This window comes from Rana temporaria, chromosome 6, assembly GCF_905171775.1.
Source record: "Rana temporaria chromosome 6, aRanTem1.1, whole genome shotgun sequence".
Taxonomy (NCBI): Eukaryota; Metazoa; Chordata; class Amphibia; order Anura; family Ranidae; genus Rana; species Rana temporaria.
In genome coordinates, this window is record NC_053494.1 from 124,220,453 (window position 1) to 124,243,071 (window position 22,619).

Sequence of the window (22,619 nt, forward strand, 5' to 3'; positions counted from 1 at the left end):
ATAAAGCACAGTTAAGGGATATAATAAAAAAACAGGAAATTAATAACACTACAGGAGTTAAAACACAACGAGGAATTAATGGTAATTGATGAGTGGAGATACCGACAGTTGAGACACTTTGTCCAAAAGTTACCCCAACCACTAAGGTCAGGGGAAAAGCTTACATCATTGGAAAGGCTATGTATTACAGATAAACCTAAAGGTATTATATCAAGGCTCTATAAGATATTATTAGCAGTGGACGAACTGGAGATGCCTCCATTCATCAAAAAATGGAAACGGGAAATAGGAACACAGAAGGATTATATCACTGTAGGAAAATTTTTAAAACTGACCCACTCCTCGGCCGTGGACAATAGGAACGCAGAAATGAATTATAAGTGCATAACAGGCTGGTATTTAACACCAGGCAAATTGAGTAAATTTAAAGAGGGTGAGTCGGCTGACTGTTGGCGGGGCTGTAAGTATCCGGGCACCTATGGTGGAATTGCCCAAAAGTCAAAAAATTCTGGAAGAAAATTTTAGATTTGATAAAAGATATCACCAGGAAGGAGATAAAAAACGATCCATGGATTGTACTGTTCCATGGAGGTGAGGAAGTGGCGAAATCCTACAAAGAATCCCTGATACCACATCTGCTAAACGCGGCCAAAAGGCTGATTCCAAAAAAATTGCAGGAGGTGGAGTGTCCCTCTATCTGGGAGTGGATCGACTCGGTAGAAGAGACGTATAACATGGAAGGCTTAAAGAATAGTATAGAAGAGGGGAAAACCGGACATAAAGAGAAATGGGAACATTGAAAGGAATTTTAGAAATCTTGGAGCTATGCAGAAAACCTAAGGATTAAGACCTGAATAAGGGCCAGCGTAGGAAGGAATAATAATGTATGGTTGTAAGCGAAGTAATGAGGCGGTAGCAGGGGTAGAGGGGGGGACGCGGGATAAAATAGGGAGTACTCTAATTTTTATGTGTTTATTTGTTATGTTTTTTCTCCTAAATGTTTGTATACGGTCATATGTTTGATAGTATTATACTTGGGAACTGTTCTGGAGAATTTATGACTAGCAGGAAAAAAGAAAGGGGGAAAAAAAGTATATATATATATATATATAAAAAGGAAAAACAAACTAAATAAAGGAAAAGAAAAAAAACAAATAAAAAAGAGAGAAAAATAAAAAAGAGAAGAAATGAAAAGGAAAAAAATCAAAAGGGAAAAAAAGGAAAACCACAAATGATGCGAAACCATAGCAGAGACGTTATAAGCAAATAATATGTGAGCAAGTCTCGTGTTGGTGGAGTCTGAAGTGGTAAAAAATAATAATAAAAAAAAAAAGAAAACGTCGCCTGTGGAGATTTTTAGGTACCGTAATTTGTCGCCATTCCACGAGTATGCGCAATTTCAAAGCATGACATGTTGGGTATCTATTTACTCGGCGTGACATCATCTTTCACATTATACAAAAAAATTGTCTAACTTTACTGTTTAGTTTTTTTTTAATTCATGAAAGTATCTTTTTTCCTAAAAAAATGCCTCTGAAAGACAGCTGCGCATATACAGTGTGACAAAAAATATTGCAACAATCGCCATTTTATTCTCTAGATTCTCTGCTAATATATATATATATTGTCTGGGAGTTCTAAGCAATTTTCTATAAAAAAATACAGATTACAACTTGCAAGCAACAAATGTGTCAGAAATAGGCTTAGTTATGAAAGGGTTAAATGTGTAATTTTTTTTACCTTAAAATATTAGAATATAAAAGGGACCTAGATTTAATCAGCTCTGACTATAACAAAAAGAATAAGTATTAAAAAATAATAAGTATTGGTAGTACCTGAACATTCTGTCTTAGCTCTTCCAGTTCTTTTCTCAGACAGTCATTGCTGACTGCTAAAGTACGTATATGGGCTTCTATTTTGCAATGATTGTCTTCTTGAGCTTCTTGGAGCACTTGGACAGCACCATTCCAGCGACTTAATTGCTTCCTCAGTAACCTGCATCGCGAAAAAGAAAAAAAGATGCATGACCTGAAAAAACTTTTCATTCCTGTAGTGATTAATAGTAGCAGAGTAACCTAAGGGCAAAAAGGATATTAGCAGAACATATCAGTTTGCTCAGCATTGTCCAAAGAATCAGAATTCAAACAGTCTATTCTATAAAGACTACTGTATTGGTTGAGCTCACGTTGTGATATGAATTAGTAGAACCTAAATTAGGGCAATAGGTTTGTGCTTTCACTTCAATTCTAATGGTATTTTCTGATCAAATGCAGTCACTGGCTTAAACTATATTAGGTTATAAGGAACATGCTGTTATTCAGTCACATGGTCATTATTACACAGATTGTACTATTAATTGTAAAGTACACAATACAATGGATTTTGTGATATGCAGCTATTGACATGTCCTCAAAAGAACATCACTCTTATTCTCTGGTGCACTCTTTGGTGAAGAAGGTATAACCCACATTAAAGTGGTTGCAAACCCCATTTAGGAAATTTAAACTCTAATGCCGCATACACACGGTCGTTTTTTGTGATAAAAAAAAGGCATTTTAAAAAACGTAATTTAAAATGATCGTGTGTGGGCAAAACGTTGTTTTATGTCTTCTGAAAAACGACCAAAAAAAAATTCGAACATGCTTCAATTTTTTATGTCGTTTTTCAAAATGTAATTTTTTGTGTCATAAAAAATTATCGTGTGTGGGCTAAAACAACGTTTAAAACAATGTTTTTCAACCCGTGCATGCTCAGAAGCAAGTTATGACGCGAGCTTGAATGGAACAGAGTGCCGTCGTACGTGTTGTACGTAACCGCGCTTTGCAAGAGCATTTTCAGAAAACTATGGTGTGTGGGCAACGTCGTTTTTAAAAATGAAGTTTGAAAAACTTTGTTTTTTTTCATGATAAAAAACAACGTTTTTTCCAAGACAAAAAACGACCGTGTGTACGCGGCATAAGTGTTATTTCTCTCTGACGCTTCATTCCTCAGCATGAGTCACTTCCGACAAGTGAGAAAACATGAGGGAGGGAGCAAACATTTTAATATATTGTCACCCAATATGACTGGTAACTAAGAAAGCATAAAACAGATTAACTATTGGTAATAACACAATTTAGCATACAAAGTAATTAGCATTAGGGACTAGGCATAAGATGACATTTGGCATCCAGATCAGCATAAACAGTAGCAAGGCCACTTGCAGTGGCAGCAGTGAGTAGTAGTCAAGTTAAGGAGGATCGTAGTGGAGGGGAACAAAGGGGGTTTGCAGAATAATTATTATGGGGGGAGGGGTAGTCTATGAAGATATTCTTCTTTTGAGATAGTTGGTGCACTTAACAAGATTGCAAGTTAACCTGTATGCGGTATAGGTTCAATATAGGTAAGGTACAGTCTTGTCACAGGTGCAAGGTAGATGTGGTTCAGAAGCAGTAAACATTCAGTATGATGCGGTATAGGGTTGGTATAGATGCAGACTAGGTTTGGAATAACCTTGCAACCAAAAGAATGGGGTTTACTATGGATGTGACCACAGATAAAAGAGACCACTACCCTTAACCACTTAACCCAAGGACCATATTGCTGCCCGGGACTGCGCCGCTTTAACTGACAATTGCGCGGTCGTGCGACGTGGCTCCCAAACAAAATTGGCGTCCTTTTTTCCCACAAATAGAGCTTTCTTATGGTGGTATTTGATCACCTCTGCGGTTTTTAAACAAAAATAGAGCGACAATTTTGAAAAAAATGAATATTTTTTACTTTTTGCTGTAATAAATATCCCCCAAAAATATATATAAAAAAAATTTTTTTTCCTCAGTTTAGGCCGATACGTATTCTTCTACATATTTTTCTTAAAAAAAATCGCAATAAGCGTTTATTGATTGGTTTGCGCAAAAGTTATAGCGTTTACAAAATAGGGGGTATTTTTATGGCATTTTTATTAATATATATTTTTTACTAGTAATGGCGGCGATCAGCGATTTTTTTCGGTACTGCGACATTATGGCGGACACTTCGGACACTTTTGACACATTTTTGGGACCATTGGCATTTTTATAGCAATCAGTGCTATAAAAATGCATTGGATTACTATAAAAATGCCACTGGCAGTGAAGGGGTTAACACTAGGGGGCGGGGAAGGGGTTAAGTATGTCCCTGGGTGTGTTCTTACTGTGGGGGGGGTGGCCTCACTAGGGGAAACACTGATCCTCTGTTCATACATTGTATGAACAGAAGATCAGCATTTCCCCCCCTGACAGGACCGAGAGCTGTGTGTTTACAAGGTCCCCGCTCTGTAATGAGCAATCGCGGGTGCCCGGCGGCGATCGAGCCCGCCGGGCACACGCAGGGAGTCGTGGGCGAGCTGTGGGCGTGCACGCGCGCCTCCGGCAGCGCGCACGCGCCCCTAGTCGCCGCTCAAAGAGCCGCCGTATAGCTACAGGCTCTCACCCAGGAGAGCCGACCTGACGCCGTATAATGACGGTGCGCGGTCGGCAAGTAGTTAAATCAACCACAAAGTAAGACTAGAAAAAATATTAATAAGATAAATGCAGCAAAGGAGGCTGCTGTAGGATACAGTTCCTTGAAAAAGTATTCACACCCCTTGACATTTTTCACATGTTGTCATGTTACAACCAAAAACATAAATGTATTTTATTGGGATTTTATGTGATAGACCAACTGTAAGGAAACCAGTGTCAGCCCCTTGCTGAAGATCACATAGCTGGAAAACCCACTTCAGGTAAGTTCCTGATAATGTTGTCATAAGTGGAGATGATGCAAGCCAAGTGGTGTATTTAGGATTTGTGCTGCCTAGGCCTGACTAAACTCACGCCCCACCTAATTTAAATATGACCCACCCTTTCCTGTCAAGGCAACACCCCTTCCTTTTTAAGACCTGCCCTGTCATCATCAGGGGAGGAGGACAGAGGGACGTCGTGGAAGAAGGACAGTGGGACTCAGTGGGAAGAGGACAGAGGGACACCATGGAAAGAGGACAGAGGGATTACGTGGGAAGAGGACAGAGGGATTCCGTGGGAAGAGGACAGAGGGATTCCGTGGGAAGAGGACAGAGGGATTCCGTGGGAAGAGGACAGAGGGATTCCGTGGGAGGAGGACAGAGAAATGCCATAGTAGGAGGACAGAGGGATGCTGTGGGAAGAGGACAGAGGGATGCTGTGGGAAGAGGACAGAAGGATGTCATGGGAGGAGGACAGAGGGACGTTGTTGGAGAAGGACAGAGGGATGCCATATGAAGAGGACAGAGGGACACCGTGGGAAGAGGACAGAGGAATGCTGTGGGAGTAGGACAGAGGGATGTTGTGGGAGGAAGACAGAGAGAGACGTGGCATCTTTTAATTTGGGGGAGAGGGGGTAAGGGGATATGTGCTGGGGGAGGGTAGAGGACATGTGCTAGTGGGGGGATCAGACCCCCCAGCTAGCACATATCCTCCCCCCTCCCAAAGCACCCCCAGCACATATTCCCTTACCCCCCTCTCATCACTCCATGTGTGCATCTGTTATCTGCCCCCCTCCCAGTTACTGTGTTCACCTCCGCTGTAAACTATACACAGACCTCAGACCAGCAGTGCGGCTCTTGCACTGAAGTCATGTCCCTCCTCTGTGGCTCCTCCTCCTTCTGGCTGTGTACACTAGAATATTGGAGCCGAGGAGGAGGAGCTGAGGAGTGTGTGTGGCTGTCAGTGTAGAGAAAGAGGTGTTGGCTGCTACAGAAAGCCGATCGGGACCCCGGTCGGCAGATGTCCCGGGTGCCCATGCTAGCGCACCCCTGTCTGGCCAGTTACCGGAGCTCAGTGCCGGAACTTGTGGCACTGGGCTTTGGGAATCAGCTGTACTCCCCTGATGGCGGGAGAGAAGTGTGGGTACTTTTTTGGGGGGTTCTTGACCCCCCCCTGCAAAGTTCTGCCGTAGGCCTGGGCCTTGTCCAAAACATAACACTGATTTATTCATTTAAAACCTACTTCAGTTGTCCTACAAATATTCCAGAATAAATTAGCTTGCATCGTCTCCACTTATAACAACATTGTCAGGAACCTACCTGCAGTGGGTTTTCCAGCTATGTGGTCTTCATCAAGGGACTGATCCTGTTACTGCCAATGGTTTCCTAGCCTCTCTTAAATTCTGTCTACCCTGGCCCCTTCGTGACTTCTGCTCTGTTACAAGTTTTGGATTCAATGCATAGTTCCTGTGAGAAATGTACTACAGCGCTAACTATTAATTAAATTTAAAAGGAAAAGAAACAACAAAAATACCCAAATGATATTGCTGCATACACACAGGTGTACAAAATCAGAATGATACAAAAAAAGGAAAAAATAGTGATGCGCTGAAATCAACTTTTGCTGATAATATGTGTACAATATGTGCAGAATTGATACCAAATATACACAATCAGGAGGGTATCAATAAGAAACCACAATAAAAAACAAATAAATTGTGAGATGATCTATAAGTGCAAAAAACAACCTCAGGTGTAGCAAATGTCCAGTTCTGAGTAGTAGTACTTATAATACAAAAGGGTTCCACACCCACTTGCTATCACAGGCTGACGTGTTGTTGAACTTTCAAACAAAACACAGGCAAACACCTTGAAACTTCAAATTAATAAGTGTGGACTGGTGCTTAATTGCTTACAAATGGCTCAGCATATGAGGACGCCTTGCTGCTTCAGGGCGATATAACTCAAAAGGAAAAAACAACACGTCAGCCTGTGATAGCAAGTGGGTGTGGAACCCTTTTGTATTATAAGTACTACTACTCAGAACTGGACATTTGCTACACTTGAGGTTGTTTTTTGCACTTATTGATACCCTCCTGAGTGTGTATATTTGGTATCAATTCTGCACATATTGTACACATATTATCAGCAAAAGTTGATTTCAGCGCATCACTATTTAATGCATAGTTCCTGTTATCCCTGGCAACAAGTAGTGTTACTCTTCCTGACTATGACTCATTGAAATCCCTAGCACCATCTGAATGGTCTTGACCTCTGTTTGTTATATAGTTATTCGTTGCATTACCTTCTGGTTTAATTCTGTTCATTCAGGTTTGTTTCAGACAGTTTTACCACTACTAGCCTTTGCCTGACTCCTTTAAGGACTATGACCACTTAGCCTAAGTTCCACAATTTGCTACAAAAATTGGCTGCAAATGGTGAAGTACTGTGCTGCTGTGGTCTTATAGTGTGGGATAATTTATGTTCCTTACAAAAATGCTCTTCATATCAAGACTCCTGCATTATGGACACAATTATTGCATAAAACATTGCTCAGAATAGAATGGAAATGGGATCTAATGGATGAAGATATGACAACAATCAAACTGCTTTAAATGGCTTACCTTCGCTCAGTCTGGAGTTCGCTTATAGATTTCTGTGTCTTCTGGAGCTCTGTTCTGATAAACTGAAGTGCCTGATAAAGTCAAATAAAAACAGACCATTATTTGAGATTTGAATCTTTATTTTTTAATACAAGGGTAAAGTTTTGAAAGAAAATTGGTGGCTATGACAATGCTTACATTAAAAAACAAAACAAAAAAAAATATTAAAACAAACGTACAATGCATTCTTGTATATTTTGCTTTCTGTATAAGAGTAAATAGTTTAAAGGGGAGTTCCACCCACAATTTCACTTTTTAAATATAAATACCCCTGTAATACACAAGCTTAATGTAGTCTAGTAAAGTTAGTCTGTAAACTAAGGTCAGTTTTGTGAGGTTGTTAGAGCGTTTAGTTAGTTTATAATCTAGAAATAGACCGTGGCCATCTTAAGTCTGGGCATCATGAAGCCAGACTGTATGACTTCCTGGATTTCAGCCTTGCAGATCTCGCACATTCTCAGTGCTGCACAAGCGATGTAATAGGTTTCAGTCAGGTTTCCATAGCAACTGGAGTGTCAGAGGAAGTTGCCGCCCCTTCTCTATGCAAATAGGCTATTTGCAAGGACTACTGGGATACATGATGCCTATCCCAGAAACCCTTGCGAATAGCTTTGTGACTTAATAGCCTAGGCTAATAAGGAGGAGGAAGTAATAAAGGACTACAAAATAAAGGTATTTACAAGCAAAAAAATAAATAAAATGAGATTAGGGCATGCAGCACAGACAAACATAAAAAAATGGGTGGAACTCCACTTTAAGATAAACATCACAAAACATGTGTGTGCCTGTGTATGTTGTATGTGTGTGTGAGGAGAGTGGTGGTTGATGTTAATGTTAATAACACTGCCTTGTTTGCCTTGTTTGTTGTATGAAACCACAGTTATTCTTAGTTTAAAGTGCATGTATACTCAAAACTTGTTGCTGTCTTTATTTCTTTGGGGATAGGGTGGATGTCAACAATTCGACAGTTTTTCATTTACGACGAGTTCCTTGGTCGTGTGTACGAGGCATAAGGCATCGCTCCCTTGCTGACAGAATCAGGACATATTTCTCTCTCAATATAAAAGGAGCAGCACATTGCTAGTCGAGCAGCAAGAGAGCAACAGCATGCAAAGAGAAGAGTGTTTTCATTGCTCTCTTTTACATTTAAATTGGTGAAAAAAATGGAAAACTGTTTGCCTAAAATTAATGTAATTAATGTTTTTCTGTTGCATCTTAACGTAAACCTGCTTTAGGTCAGCTCCACCCTTTGACACTCCCAGGACAACCTCCTAACCAGTCTTTTTCATTTTAAACTGACTGATGTACAGATGTTTCATAGCTAGACCTGCAATGCCCAAGGGTGGGAATGCCATGGGGATACACCAGGAAAGACAAATTACAGTAAGTACAAGTAAACAATTTTACATTTTCATGGAGTACCTCATGTTAGTGTACTGTGGGATAAGCAATAAAACAAAAGAGAGAAGGCAGGAGAACAAAGATAACATATGGGCAAATTAATGATGCAAAAATAAATTTACTTACACATGGCAAGAAAAATAAACAAGGACCCAAAGGAGCTCCTTGGATCTGCTGAAACACTAAGGCCCCGTACTCACGACCAAACATGTCTGCTGAAACTGGTCCGCGGACCAGTTTCAGCAAACATGTTTGGCCGTGTGTAGGCCCGAGCCGACCATTTTCGGGCGGATCGGACAGGTTTCCAGCGGACAACTGTTTCCTGGACTTGCTTTAAAACAGTCCGCTGGAAACCTGTCCGCCCGGACATGTACGGTCGTCTGTACAGACCTACCGTACATGTCCTGCCGCCCGCCATCCCTCGCATGCGTCGAATGACTTTGACGCATGCGTGGAAGCATTTTAAAGGCAGGCCGCCCACGTCGCCGCGTCATTGTCGCGGCGACACCGCATCATCGACGCGGCGACACCGCGGACACGCCCCGCGTATTGTTTACGCGCGGACCTCTGTTCGATGGTGTGTACAGCCATCGAACAGAAGTCCCCGGGCAGTCCCCGGGCAGACATGTCCGATGAAAACGGTCCGCGGACCGGTTTCATCGGACATGTCTGCTCGTGAGTACTCGGCCTTATAGGTAGATTCACAAAGAGTTAGGCCGGCTTATCAGTAGATAAGCCGGCCTAACTCTGAATCTACGCCGGCGTTTGTTTAAGCGTATGCTCAAACAGAGATACGCTTGCGCCGTTCTATCTTAGCTTGCAATTTTTCTGCTGGCCGCTAGATGGCGCTTCCATTGCGGCCGGCGTAGATTATGTAAATGAGCGTGTACGCCATTTCCCGAACGTACGCGAGCCCGCCGCAGTCGAAGTACGTCGTTTCCGTAAGGCCTTAGGCGGCCTAAAGTTATTCCACCTATGATGTGGAATAACAATGTTAAAGTATGGCCGCCGTTCCCGCCGCGAGGTTCGAATTTTTTACGTCGTTTGCGCAAGTCCTCCCCGAATCGGGAGTTACATCGTTTACGTGAACGTCGAAATCAATAGGCCCGTACGGCGTAATAGCCGCAATGCGCACTGGGAAATGTAGTCGCCCGGCGCATGCGCAGTGTCAAAAAACGTGAGGTCAAGCCTTATTTCCATACAACACGCCCCCCTCCAAGTCATTTTAATTAGGCGCCCTTACGCCCGCTCGTTTGAGGCTACACCGCCGTAGATTAGCAGGTAAGTGGTTTGAAAATCACTACTAGCCTAACTAATTTACGGCGGTGTAGCCTAAACAGGCTAGGCTAGGCCGTCCTAAAGATAAGCCTTTCTACGTGAATCTAACTATTAGCTTGTAATCACAAATAAATTAATTTGGAGTAGACTAGCTGGCTACCCTTAATACTTTTTCTGCCTAAACCTTGGCAAAGAAAGCCCAAAGTCAACATACCCCTGGAAGAATGGGCACAAATTTCTGCTAAAGGAGAAAGACCCAGAGAGAATGTAAATTTGTATAGCTCTTGTCAGGTCCAACGTAGACAGGTCCTCATCTTTCATGTAGGCTGTCTGAAGAGAAGGCTGGAAGCCCTGGTTTCCAATTTAGATAGGGAAAGAGAGAAAAGAGAGTGTGAGGGGGAGTGTGCGTTTCTTGAGCCCAGACTGTGATGCCGCGTGCACACGAAAGTTTTTCGGCATGGAAACGTTTTTCCAACTTCATCATTAAAAACGATGTTGCCCACACACCATCGTTTTTGAAAAATGATGAACAAAGCACGGTGACGTACAACACGTACGACGGCACTCTGAAGGGGAAGTTCTATTCGCCTTTGGGCTGCTTTTAGCTGATTCCTTGTTAGTAAAAGACGATTCGCGCTTTATGGTCTGTTACAGCGTGATGAATGTGCTTACTCCATTATGAACAGTAGTTTTACCAGAACGAGCGCTCCCATCTCATAACTCGCTTCTGGGCATGCGCGGGTTTAAAACGTCGTTTTAGCCCACACACGATCATTTTTTACAACCCGTAAAACGACATTTTAAAAAACGACGTTAAAAAATGCAGCATGTTCGATTTTTTTTTTGTCGTTTTTCAGAAGCCAAAAAACGATGTGAAGCCCACACACGATCATTTTAAATGACGTTTTTAAAAACGTCGTTTTTTTTCATGCCGAAAAACGACCGTGTGTACGCGGCATAAAAAAAAAATTAGTCTCAACACAGAAAGGTAGAAAGTGGTAATTTCCAGGGTTGACATCTCCAAAGTGGTAGCTCATTACATGGGACTCTGCAGCTCTGCTAAGGATTCTAGCAGAAGCTGATTCAAGATGGAATAGAACCATCCAGCACACAGCGCTGCTAATTCTTTTTTTTTTTTTCAGGGGAGTTGGGTACTGACCTGGTGGACAGGTACCAAAGTTATCATTCAACAATGAGAGGCCATTTTGGAGCATCTTGCCATAATTGTACATAATGCTAAAATAATCTTACCTCCTGCTACTTTCAGCCTGATCCAGCTGTGGGCCCCACCTCAATGCTCCCCCTCTGCAGTCTGCATTCAGTCACTGCTATACACAGGATCTCGCCTCCTGGAACATTCAGCCATGTGCTCCCACTGTCAGCACTCCTCCTGGCACCACCCTCACAGGTTCAGAGAAGTTGGAACCCCATATTTCCCCAAAAATAAGACGTAGTCCGAAAATAAGCCGTAGCGGGATTTCGACGCAAGATCGAAATATAAGCCATACCCCGAAAATAAGACGTAGTGATAGCGTGTCGAATCCCCGAAAATAAGACGTAGTGATGGCGTGTCGAATCCCCGAAAATAAGACGTAGTGATGGCGTGTCGTATGCGTAGCGGCGCGGAGCGGTAAACAAGACGCGATAGGTGTACTGTACTGGTGCGGAGCTCAGGAGCTGTAAAGAAGTCGTGCAGCCCTTCTTATCTGCTCCACGGTATCTCTAAGTGACCGGAGAGGTGTCGGCAGCCCCATAAATACGGTAAGGTCGGCTCCCCCTGTCAGGTGAAAGTGAAAGTAAAAAGTCTCCTCAGTGAAGTGAGGAGAAGGACGCTCTGTACTCAGGGGAAGAAGTAAAGCTTCTCCCCAGCACTGACCAGCAACAGTCTCTCACCCCACACAAACACCAGGGGATAGTTGAATAAATGTAGATTGTTGTACCATACTGTTGTACCATACTTGCCGGTAATAAAAACAAGACATCCCCCGAAAATAAGCCATAGTGTGATTTCTTGAGGAAAAATAAATATAAGACGGTGTCTTATTTTCGGGGAAACACGGTATAGCGGAGGCACCAGGTATTAATGTGCATTGACAGTACTTGCTGTCAGTGCACATTGAAAACAACATTGGTATCATGTGCATTATTTTTCTACACAGACATATGCAACATGTATGCATTTTTCTGCAGAGAAAAATACTCAAATGACACCAACATTGTGGTGTGAATAGGGCACATATAAATCCTTGCAGAGACCTAGGTTAGGAAAATGCATGTCTCTGCACATGATGTGGACAAGACCAAAGTGTTCTACGAGGGTCGAATCTGTACAATTTTCCATCAATTTCATCAATTACACATGTATGTTGTGCAGGGCCGGTACAAGGGGTGGGCGGGAGGGACGGGTGCCCTGGGCGGAGTGTGAGAGGGGGTGGATTTCTCTCCCTCCCTCTGCTCACTTACTGAGCATAATACCAGAGCCACGGCCGCCCAATCTGCTCCCTTCCCTGCATCCTCTTTGGCAGGGAGGAGAGCACTTCAGAAAGGACTCCACCAGCTCTCAGTAACCATGAAAAAACAAACTGATTCCTCCCGTCCGTAGGACAGGAGAATCAGTCTGTAAATTCTGAGACTGGCTGCAGCTCTGTAAGCGTGTCTGTGACACTTACACAGCCCAGCGAAACACCACCCCCCCTCCCCTTCACTGACGAGAGAGATCAGAGAGGAATACAGCTCTTCCCACCTCTGCTCCTCCAGTGACTTCCTGCCCCGCCCACATGCCGTGCAGCTGTATCTGAAGAGAAGGGGATGTGTTTGTGGGCGGGAAATATGAAAACAGCAGCTGCCTCTGTGTGCCAAAGATGCCTGATCATTTTGCCTGGAAATGTGGGTGAGTGTACACTGCAGTACACTGTGAACATTGAACTGTCCTTATCTCCATCCCTCTGCCTTCTCTCCCCCACCTGTCTCCCTCCCCCAAATGTGCTTTCAAGACGTTCACTTAATTTACTTTCACTTTCAGTTAGGCTGTTAATAGATGGTACAAATTTATTTCCAGCAACCACAGATTGCAGGGAAGAAACTTGCATGATACCCCCGTCAGCACAGTCAGTGGTGACAGGGGAATCCTTTCCACTGAGCAATTGTATTCTTCCAACAAACAATGATTATCACTAGCAGATATAGCAACCGCTAGAGCAGACCTGGGCAAACTACTACTATTCGGTATCGGCGAGTACATAAAAAAAAGTATCGGTACTTGTACTCAGTCCTAAAAAAGTGGTATCGGGACAACCCTAGTTGCCAACCGTCCGTAGAATTACGGACAGTACGTAAATAAAAGGCACTTTTTCCCTGTTCGTAAAAGTCCATAATAAGGGAAATGTGCCCGTAAAAAGATCCGAATGTGAGCCGCAGCGCAGGCAGCATCTAGTCCTCCTACATTATGCATAGCCTCGCCCTCTCTGACCGCCCAGCCCACCACCACCCGCCGCACAGCCAATTATCAAAGCGCATTTTCGCGCTAACAACACTGCTGCCAGCCTATTCAAAAGAGCAGCGCGGGGAAACTGAGGAACATCGTAAAATGTGTGGACTCTGTGGAGAGCGGCACCGGCGGGATAGCACACAGCAGCAGATGTAGTGGACACACTGCAGACGCACCCCTACTGTGACGGAGTGGACTGAGTGAAGGCAGACGGAGACCGACCAGTGCGCCTGCCTGCCTGCTCTGCCCGCCCGACTGACTGACTGTAGCAGTCGGCCAGCCGCCATGCTGGTGCCCGGACCTGGAGTGGACCCTGGTCTCCACTCTCTTTGTTGGAGCAGGACTCCTCGCGACGCCTGCTGCCTGCCCTCAGTGCCACTGCCCTGGCCTTGTCTGGTGAGTCCTCCTCAGTCCAGCAGCAGAGTGTGAAGTGCTATCCTACCTAGACATCATCAGTATGCTGTGTCCTCCTCCTGTGCCCCTTTCACCTCTCCACAGGTCAGATCTGTGGAGAGGTGAAAGGGGCACAGGAGGAAGACACAGCATACTGATGATGTGAAGAAGTGATATGATAATTTATTTGCAGCCTCTGTGCCATGTCCCCAGCCTCTGTCCCCCTCCTGTGTCATGTCCCCAGCGTCTGTGCCCCTCCTGTGTCATGTCCCCAGCGTCTGTCCCCCTCCTGTGTCATGTCCCCAGCATCTGTCCCCCTCCTGTGCCATGTCCCCAGCGTCTGTCCCCCTCCTGTGTCATGTCCCCAGCGTCTGTCCCCCTCCTGTGTCATGTCCCCAGCGTCTGTCCCCTCCTGTGTCATGTCCCCAGCCTCTGTCCCCCTCCTGTGTCATGTCCCCAGCCTCTGTCCCTCTCCTGTGTCATGTACCAGCCTCTGTCCCCCTCCTGTGTCATGTCCCCAGCCTCTGTCCCCCTCCTGTGTCATGTCCCCAGCCTCTGTCCCCCTCCTGTGTCATGTCCCCAGCCTCTGTCCCCCTCCTGTGTCATGTCCCCAGCGTCTGTCCCCCTCCTGTGTCATGTCCCCAGCCTCTGTCCCCCTCCTGTGTCATGTCCCCAGCCTCTGTCCCCCTCCTGTGTCATGTCCCCAGCCTCTGTCCCCCTCCTGTGTCATGTCCACAGCCTCTGTCCCCCTCCTGTGTCATGTCAATATTAATTTGATCGATCAACTTGGTACATTCAGCCTGCCATTAATGGTTTAAATCTCAGCCAGTTCCTGCTGAACCAGCTGAGATTTAAACTGTCTATGGCTGATCTTAGCACTTGGGCAGACCATATAGTGATCACTTTTTTCATTCAACTATTAGGTTGAATAATAAAAAAAAAAATGTTCCAATTCCCCCATTTACACATTCCAGGTGGATGGGGGAATCCTCCCAGTAGTGGACCTGTGGCAGAACTATCAGGGTTGCTGTCCTATCTAGGGTTGCCACCCTTTCTTCAAGTCAAACCCGAAACAGCAATTTTTCTATTTATATTGTAGTATAAACCATACATGTATTTTGCTATTAACATTTCTAATCGTACGAACTTAACAACAAGAGTTCCCAGGAAATGTCTCCCTGCCTGTGATTAGCCGTGTGAAGTGCCAGCTTCCTGGCTGGATCGGGCATGTGGGATTTCAAACACACCCAAGCACATCTCTTAGGTCCCGTACACACGGTCGGACCGAACCGATGAGAATGAACCGAGGTTCAGTTTCATCGGACCAAACCGACCGTGTGTATAGGCCATCGGTCTGTTTTCCTTCGGTCCAAAATTTTAAAACATGCTTCAAAACCGAACCGATGGACCGCTGGCCGATCGGACCAAACCGATGGTTAGTACAGAAAAGCATCGGTTAAAAACCCGCGCATGCTCAGAATCAAGTCGACGCATGCTTGGAAGCATTGAACTTTGTTTTTTTCAGCACGTCGTGTGTTTTACATTTTGAACTGATGGTGTGTACACACATCAGACCATCAGGCCACTTCAGCGGTGAACCGATGAAAACGGTCCGTCGGACCATTCTCATCGGGTTTTGTCCGACCGTGTGTACGGGGCCTTATAGTTGTAGGCAGTTGAGCTCCCTGCAGGTTGCTTAGCAGCAGTGGAGCCTTCTTTGACATGCTGATCAGGATGCAATCCAGGTGATGCTCCTAGTCAAATCCTAATGTTAAATATGATAGTGGTTTTATTGACCAAAGCCCACACCTTACAGGCATAGAGCCCACATGGCAGCAGAACATACGGTTGCTTATATATAGTTGCACTGTTGATTCTAATAAATAGATCTGACTGGGAGCATCACCTGGATCACATCCCGATCAGCATGTCAACAGAGAAGGTTATACAGCATTACTGCTGCTAGATGACCAGCTAGGGGCTCAGCGCTCTACAACCAATAGTGTCAGCCTTCCCCTGCATGCACCCATAATGTCACCAGCACCAAGTCTGGATAGACCGCCACCGCTGCCAAGGAGACAGATGCCAGACCAGCGCTGGCAATAGCAGGGGGCAGTACAGCAAGGGGGTGATATGTTTGAATGTAGAAACAACAAGTTTTGTAAGGGGGGGGGCACAGTTTGCCATCTTCACCCTGGGCACCAAATGGCCTTGTCCCAGCACTGATGTTGTGAACAAGGCCCAACTTCTTATAATAAATAAGTCTGCTATCTTATTTATTAATCACAATATTTGGACGTGTTTTTTTTCAAGTTTAGCAAGGCCTCGTTCACAGCATATGTGAAAAAAAAAACTGGTGGAAAATATGTGCAAATTTGACTTGCATAGAATATTTTGGGCTTGTTTGTTCTAACGTAGGTCTCAGCAAGGGCATAAAGAAAACGATTTATTTCTATGTGCCCTGTTCACACTATAATGTTGGTGACAGGTGAGTTCTAATATTTATTCTATTATTTAAAGCTATTTATACAATAATTTGGGTTATGACTAGAGCTCGCTGATCAGATCCAATGTTCCATTAACTGTAGATCCAAAATATTTTTTTAGGGGTTCCCCCGGGATCTCAACATTTTTGCCAAGGATTCCTCCACAGTAAAAAGGTTGAGAAACACTGTAATAGAGTGTGCTTTTTTAGAGTAACAAGCCAGAAAACTGAACTCATTAGGAATTGAACACTATGTCAGAGGGAGATCCAGCAGACTTGATCTTGGATAAACAAATCCCAATATATTTATTCTTAGACTGTATACCTAAACAATTGTAAACATTTGATGCAGCCCTCTTGTACCATTTTTGCTATTTTACTATTCAGAGGGAGTGAGCAGGCAGATTAAAAAACTAAAAATATAAGAAAGCAAAAAACATTAAAGCCGTGTACACACGATCGGATTTCTGATGAAATCAAATCCGATGGATTTTTTCGTCGGATATCCGATGAAGCTGACTTTTATCAGTCTTGCATACACACAATCAGACTAAATTCCGACCGTGCCAAAATGCGGTGACGTAAAACACTGCGACGAGCCGAAAAAAAATTCAATGCGTCTGAGCATGTGTAGACTTGATTCTGAGCATGTGTGGATTTTTCTCCGATGGAGTTCCACACAGACAATCTGATTTTTCTATTGTTTTTTTTATTCATAGGAAAAATTTAAAACATGTTTTTTTTTTTTAACACCGATGGGAAAAAAGACCGATGGGGCCCACACACGATCGGTTTGTCCGATGAAAAGAGTCCAACGGCTTTAGAGATATTTTTTAAGTTTGAAGATGGAAAAATGACTTTCTCATATAGGCTGCAATTTTTGGAAGGAGTGAGAGAAATCAGATTGCACCTTGAAATATAAAACTTGCCCCTTCTTTGGAAGACTACAGTACATTTTGAAAACATGTGGCACTTTTTCAGCACAGCTATAAGCAAACAGGTTGCAATTTATGAGCGATTGAACAGGTGACCATTTCAAGTGGTTGTAAAGGCACAAGGTTTTTTACCTTCATGCAGTCTATGTATGAAGGTAAAAAACCTTTTGAGCGCAGCAATCATCGGCTCATGCTGCTATCAATCACAGCCAGTGAGACAATCAGGAGATGGGGGGAGCCACAGCCCCGTGTGTGAAAAGACACATAGAGTCCTGGCACGGGAGCGCGCCTGCTTGGGTGCACTCAGCAGGAGGGAGGAGCTGGGAGCGTCAGCGTGGGACCAGAGAAGTGGAAAATCCAAGCTGCTCTGTTCAAAACCATTGCATAGAGCAGGTAAGTATAACATGTTTGTTGTTTTTTATTTTATTTATATATATAATAACAAGGCTTTACTGTCACTTTAACAACCAATCAACGATAGAACAACGGAAATAGCATACAGGTTTGCACCACAGCTAGAAAACCTTTATTGGACAGGATGCAATTTCAGAAATTTCTGAGACCTTAACTAAGCATGTAAAATTCTAATTTTTAGAAACTGATGGTGGAAATAGCATACAGGTTGGAGTATAACCATTAGGAACTCACACTTTGATGAACTATCTTAAAACTTTTGTTGTCAATTATTGCTAATTTACAGTAGAGACTTTGTTTCCTATTTTTCATACACCTGTTTGTATATTTACTTATGCATAGAGATGATGGTTTTACTATCCTGTTAAAGTGTGATGTAGTGTGGTCTCTTTAAGGCCTCATGTACACTGGACGTTTAAAAAACGTCAGTTGCAAAAGGCTGTAAAAAGCTGTGGCTGTAGAGTTTTTCCAGCGTCGTTTAGCTTTTTTTTTTAGCAAAAGTATACTCCTACACTAGTTATGGGGGATTTTTTCCAGCCAGAAAACTGCCCAGACAAAAACGCTGATAACAGCCTATGTGTGCATGGACAATTAGGATAACACGCTGCAGAGTTTACTGGCTGCCAAAAAAAAAAAAAACGCCTGAAGCCAAATACAGCAGCTGTAAAAATGTCCAGTGCACGAGGCCTAATACTAACATTGTTTGATTTGGATCTAGTAGCAAGGCCTTTAAAAGTTAGATTCATAATAAAGTCTGAGGTCCCTTTTAGATACATAACACAACTTAACATATGACTGCGCTAGAGGTATTTTAACCATTACTAATAATTTGGACATCCTAAGTTAGGATCCTTAATGCCGCGTACACATGGTCGTTTTTTGTGATGAAATAAAACAAAGTTTTTAAAAACGTCATTTAAAATGATCGTGTGTGGCCTTCACATCATTTTTTGTCTTCTAAAAAACGACCCAAAAAAAAATTTGAACATGCTTCAATTTTTTATGTCGTTTTTCAAAATGTCGTTTTTTGTGTCATAAAAAATGATTGTGTGTGGGCTAAAATGACGTTTTAAACCCGCGCATGCTCATAAGCTAGTTATGAGACGGAAGCTTGAATGGAACAACGCACCAGTTGTACGTAACCGCGCTTTGCTAGAGCATTTTCAGAAAACAATGGTGTGTAGGCAACATCGTTTTTTATGATGAAGTTAGAAAAACTTCTTTTTTTTTCATGATGAAAAACGTTGTTTTATTTCATCCCAAAAAACGACCGTGTGTACGCGGCATGAGAGTCTGTGCCACATTGACATTGTAATTTGCGAGAAATGGAAGTAAAAGTTTGCAAAGTTACGAAATGCCTGGTCTGAAGTTCCTACAAAGCTGTCAATGTAAGAACGTATTAAAAGAACAGGGCTTGTACTAAAAAAAGGGGATGAAGAGAAAAAGGGAGATGGCCACCACAAATGGTTATTTGTGCAGGGGAGTTAGCGGGAGATGCAGCTATACCACTGTTGTCATGAGTAATCAGTTGAGTGGTGTGGAATGTTAAAGCAGCCAGCCAGTGGGAAGTAAGTGACTTGGCATGGGGGACAATATCGCTGGTAGCATGGGGGTTGGTAATCTTGACTCCCTCCCTATGGATCGGTACCCCATATATTCAGGACCAGACTCACGGAATGGGGAACTTACAGTATGGGGCTAGTTTGGAAGGTGTGGGAAGAGAGAGAGGAAGTAAGATGAGTATCCACGTAAAGTACTATTCAAGCTTGTTAGCAACAAACAAACTGCTCTCTGTGTACTCCCATTGTCACTGGAGGTAGCAATAATGGATAGGTTGGTGGAGCGGGACACAGGCTCTGCGGTGTCCCCTCAGAAATGCTGCATTCACATGGAAAGAGAAAGTTTACAGTGACATGGGACGAGTGCTTAACAGAGAAGTACTTGGTATATTAAAGTGAAACTGTGCAAAGTGAATGGATCTCTTCTGGGGGCTCGCCTTAATGCTGACATCCACATGACCACCGCCCTTGTGCCTCTGTTCCTAGGTATTTTTGAGCACGATCGCCCAGGTCCCCACATTTGGTGATATGCCCTTCCCATATCTATGTTTCTAAGATCTATGATTTTTTTTTTTTTTTTAAACTTGTTTTTATTAGTTTTTCACAAGTACAAGTACAGGTACAGTGGTCCAAAAAGTAATGGCACAGTAGTTGGAACAATACAGGCATATCATGGCACACAGAAATGCTACCACTTCCCTTCCCTCCACTGTACTTCCCTCCCACAAACAAATTGCCCCGCTCCCTCAACGGAGGAATCGGAGAACCCGTTACTTCCGGGTAACCCAGTCGGCCCGAACCTGGCCGCGAGTAACAGTTACCTTTTTTAGGTCAACCATAACCCATACACACTCCCACACACACACCCACAAACACGCTCTCACACCCTCAATCATCCGTCCGACCCAACCCCCAGCCCCCCCCCACACCCAGACCCTCCGCCCCCGTCTTCCCAACAATCAACAGAGCACCCAGAGCCGTGCCCCCCTAATCCTTTTATGGCTGAGAAAGTGGGGTATCCTTCCAGAAGGAGTCAGCAATATCCAGCCAAGGTTGCCAGATCTTGCCAAACTTCTTAGGGCAGGCCCTGCCTTTATATATACATTTAAATATGGGTAAAACCTTATTCACCATACGATACAACATTTGAATGTCCGGAGCGGACGCACTCTTCCATTGTAACAATATCAGTTTTCTGGCATAGAACAAAATTATTCGTAACAGAGTCCGAGCATGCGTTGTAGGTACAGAGTCATTAAGCACCCCTAACAACCCGGCCTCTGGGGTGAGCGGAACCGTGAAGTGTAGAGTGTCCCCAAAAAAGGAAAACAGTTCCCTCCAGTACGCTGTCACACCAGGGCATGACCAAAACATGTGTAAGTAGTCGGCCTCGGTGGAGTCACACCGAGGACAGAAGGCACTGGTATTCAAACCCATACGGGCCAATCTGGCCGGAGTGTAGTGTAGCTGGTGAATAAATTTAAATTGTACATATTGGTCATTGGACCCAATCAAATCAAGAAAACAAACCTCCGAGGCCTCCTCCCACCCCTCCTCGGACAGCCCTGGAATATCTACCTCCCATTTCCGCTGAGCATTCAGGAAGGGTTTGACCCCTTTCGACTGAAGGCGTGAGTAAAATGTCGTAACCAGCTTCCCCAAATCTGAATAAGACATGAGTGCCTCTAGAGGCGACTCCGTGAGCTCCTGGCTCAAACTGAGACCGTATGGCGTGGCGGAGTGACATATACCTGAATAGAGCATTATCCGTTATCCCACTGCGTACCTTCAAATCCTCAAAGGAAATAAGCTTGTCCTGAACAAAGACATGCGAAACTCGTGTGACCCCCAATTGGGTCCACCACCCGGAGTCCGGGTGGCCCAGGAGCTCAGGGAAGTTCAAATTCTGCCATAGGGGAGCCCTAGGAGACACCCCACCCGCATCAGTAAGCACCCCATTACCCTCATGCCAGGCCAACCAGCTAACCTCAATCGGGGAGTCCCGGGAGCACCGCCCAGCCCTTGACCTAAGTAGGCCATCAACCAGCGAGTCCCTGGAGCCCTCCAGAGCGGTCAGTAGAGCGGTGGAACAGGACGGAGAGGCCTCCAGGAACCAGTCATAGACATATGTGAGCTGAGATGCTATAAAGTATTGTCTTAAATTGGGACACGCCAGACCCCCATCCAGCTTCGCAGCCTGGAGAGAGGCCCTGGCAATCCGTGGGCTTGACCCCTGCCACAGAAAAGTGAACAGGAGCGAGTCAATTTTTTTAAAAAGTTTCTTCAATAAAAAAACCGGGGATGCCCGGAACACATACAAAAACTTGGGTAGGTAAATCATCTTAAAGATATTTATACGGCCTATGAGATTAAGTGGTAGAGAAGCCCAGGTTTTAAGCCTGGTCTCCATATGGGACATGATTGGGGTGACGTTAAGAGTTTCAAAAGAAGCCATGTCCGCATTAATATAAATCCCCAAATATTTAAAAGTAGGTTGAATGGAGAGTTTAGATCTAGAGAGGTAAGAGTAGTCAAGTGTAGGACCTATAGGGAATGCCACCGATTTCTCCCACCCCACCCTCAGCCCAGAGACCTCACCGAACTCCTCCACCACGCTCATCAGGGATACAAAAGACCGCTCCGTGCCATCCAGGTAAATTAGGGCATCATCTGCGTAGAGAGAGATTTTCTCCGAGAGGGGGCCATAACAGATGCCACCCACCTCCGCCGTCTGCCGCACCGCCAGAGCCAGTGGCTCAATGGCCAGAGCGAACAGGAGCGGCGAAAGCGGGCAGCCCTGCCTGGTACCCCTTTGTAGAGTGAAAGCAGCAGATACATCTCTGTTAGTACACACCCTGGCTCTAGGGTTGGTATAGAGCAAACGGACCCACCGAATAAATTGGGCGCTAAAGCCCATCCGGTGCATGGCCTCCCACAGGAAGGACCAGTTTACCGTGTCAAAAGCCTTCAACACGTCTAGAGACAGCACCAGGCCACCTCTTTTAAGGGACTCTGCCATGTGAATGTGTAGGTAGAGACGTCGGATGTTATCGTACGTACTCCTCCCAGGCATGAATCCTGCCTGGTCCCTATGAATAAGGTGAAGAATAACCTTCTGCAGTCTCAGGGCCAGAATTTTGGCGAGCACCTTTACGTCACTATTTAATAGGGATATGGGGTGATACGACCCACATAACAGCTTATCTTTGTCGGGCTTAGGGAGCACCACTATCAGGGCCTCACACATGGAGGAGGGAAGCTCACCC

General features: G+C 44.4%; 1 protein-coding gene across 2 annotated transcripts in view; it reads right to left on the reverse strand.

The window, feature by feature from the left end:
* The window catches only part of LOC120943769, a 39,790-nt gene that overhangs the window by 9,543 nt on the left and 7,628 nt on the right, over nt 1-22,619 (reverse strand). For both annotated transcript variants that reach the window (XM_040357309.1, XM_040357311.1), the window contains exons 4-5: nt 7,363-7,433; nt 1,836-1,995 (exon numbers count right to left, since the gene is read on the reverse strand). In XM_040357309.1, the coding sequence (XP_040213243.1) occupies nt 1,836-1,995; nt 7,363-7,433 (231 nt within the window). The remainder of the gene's footprint in view (nt 1-1,835; nt 1,996-7,362; nt 7,434-22,619) is intronic.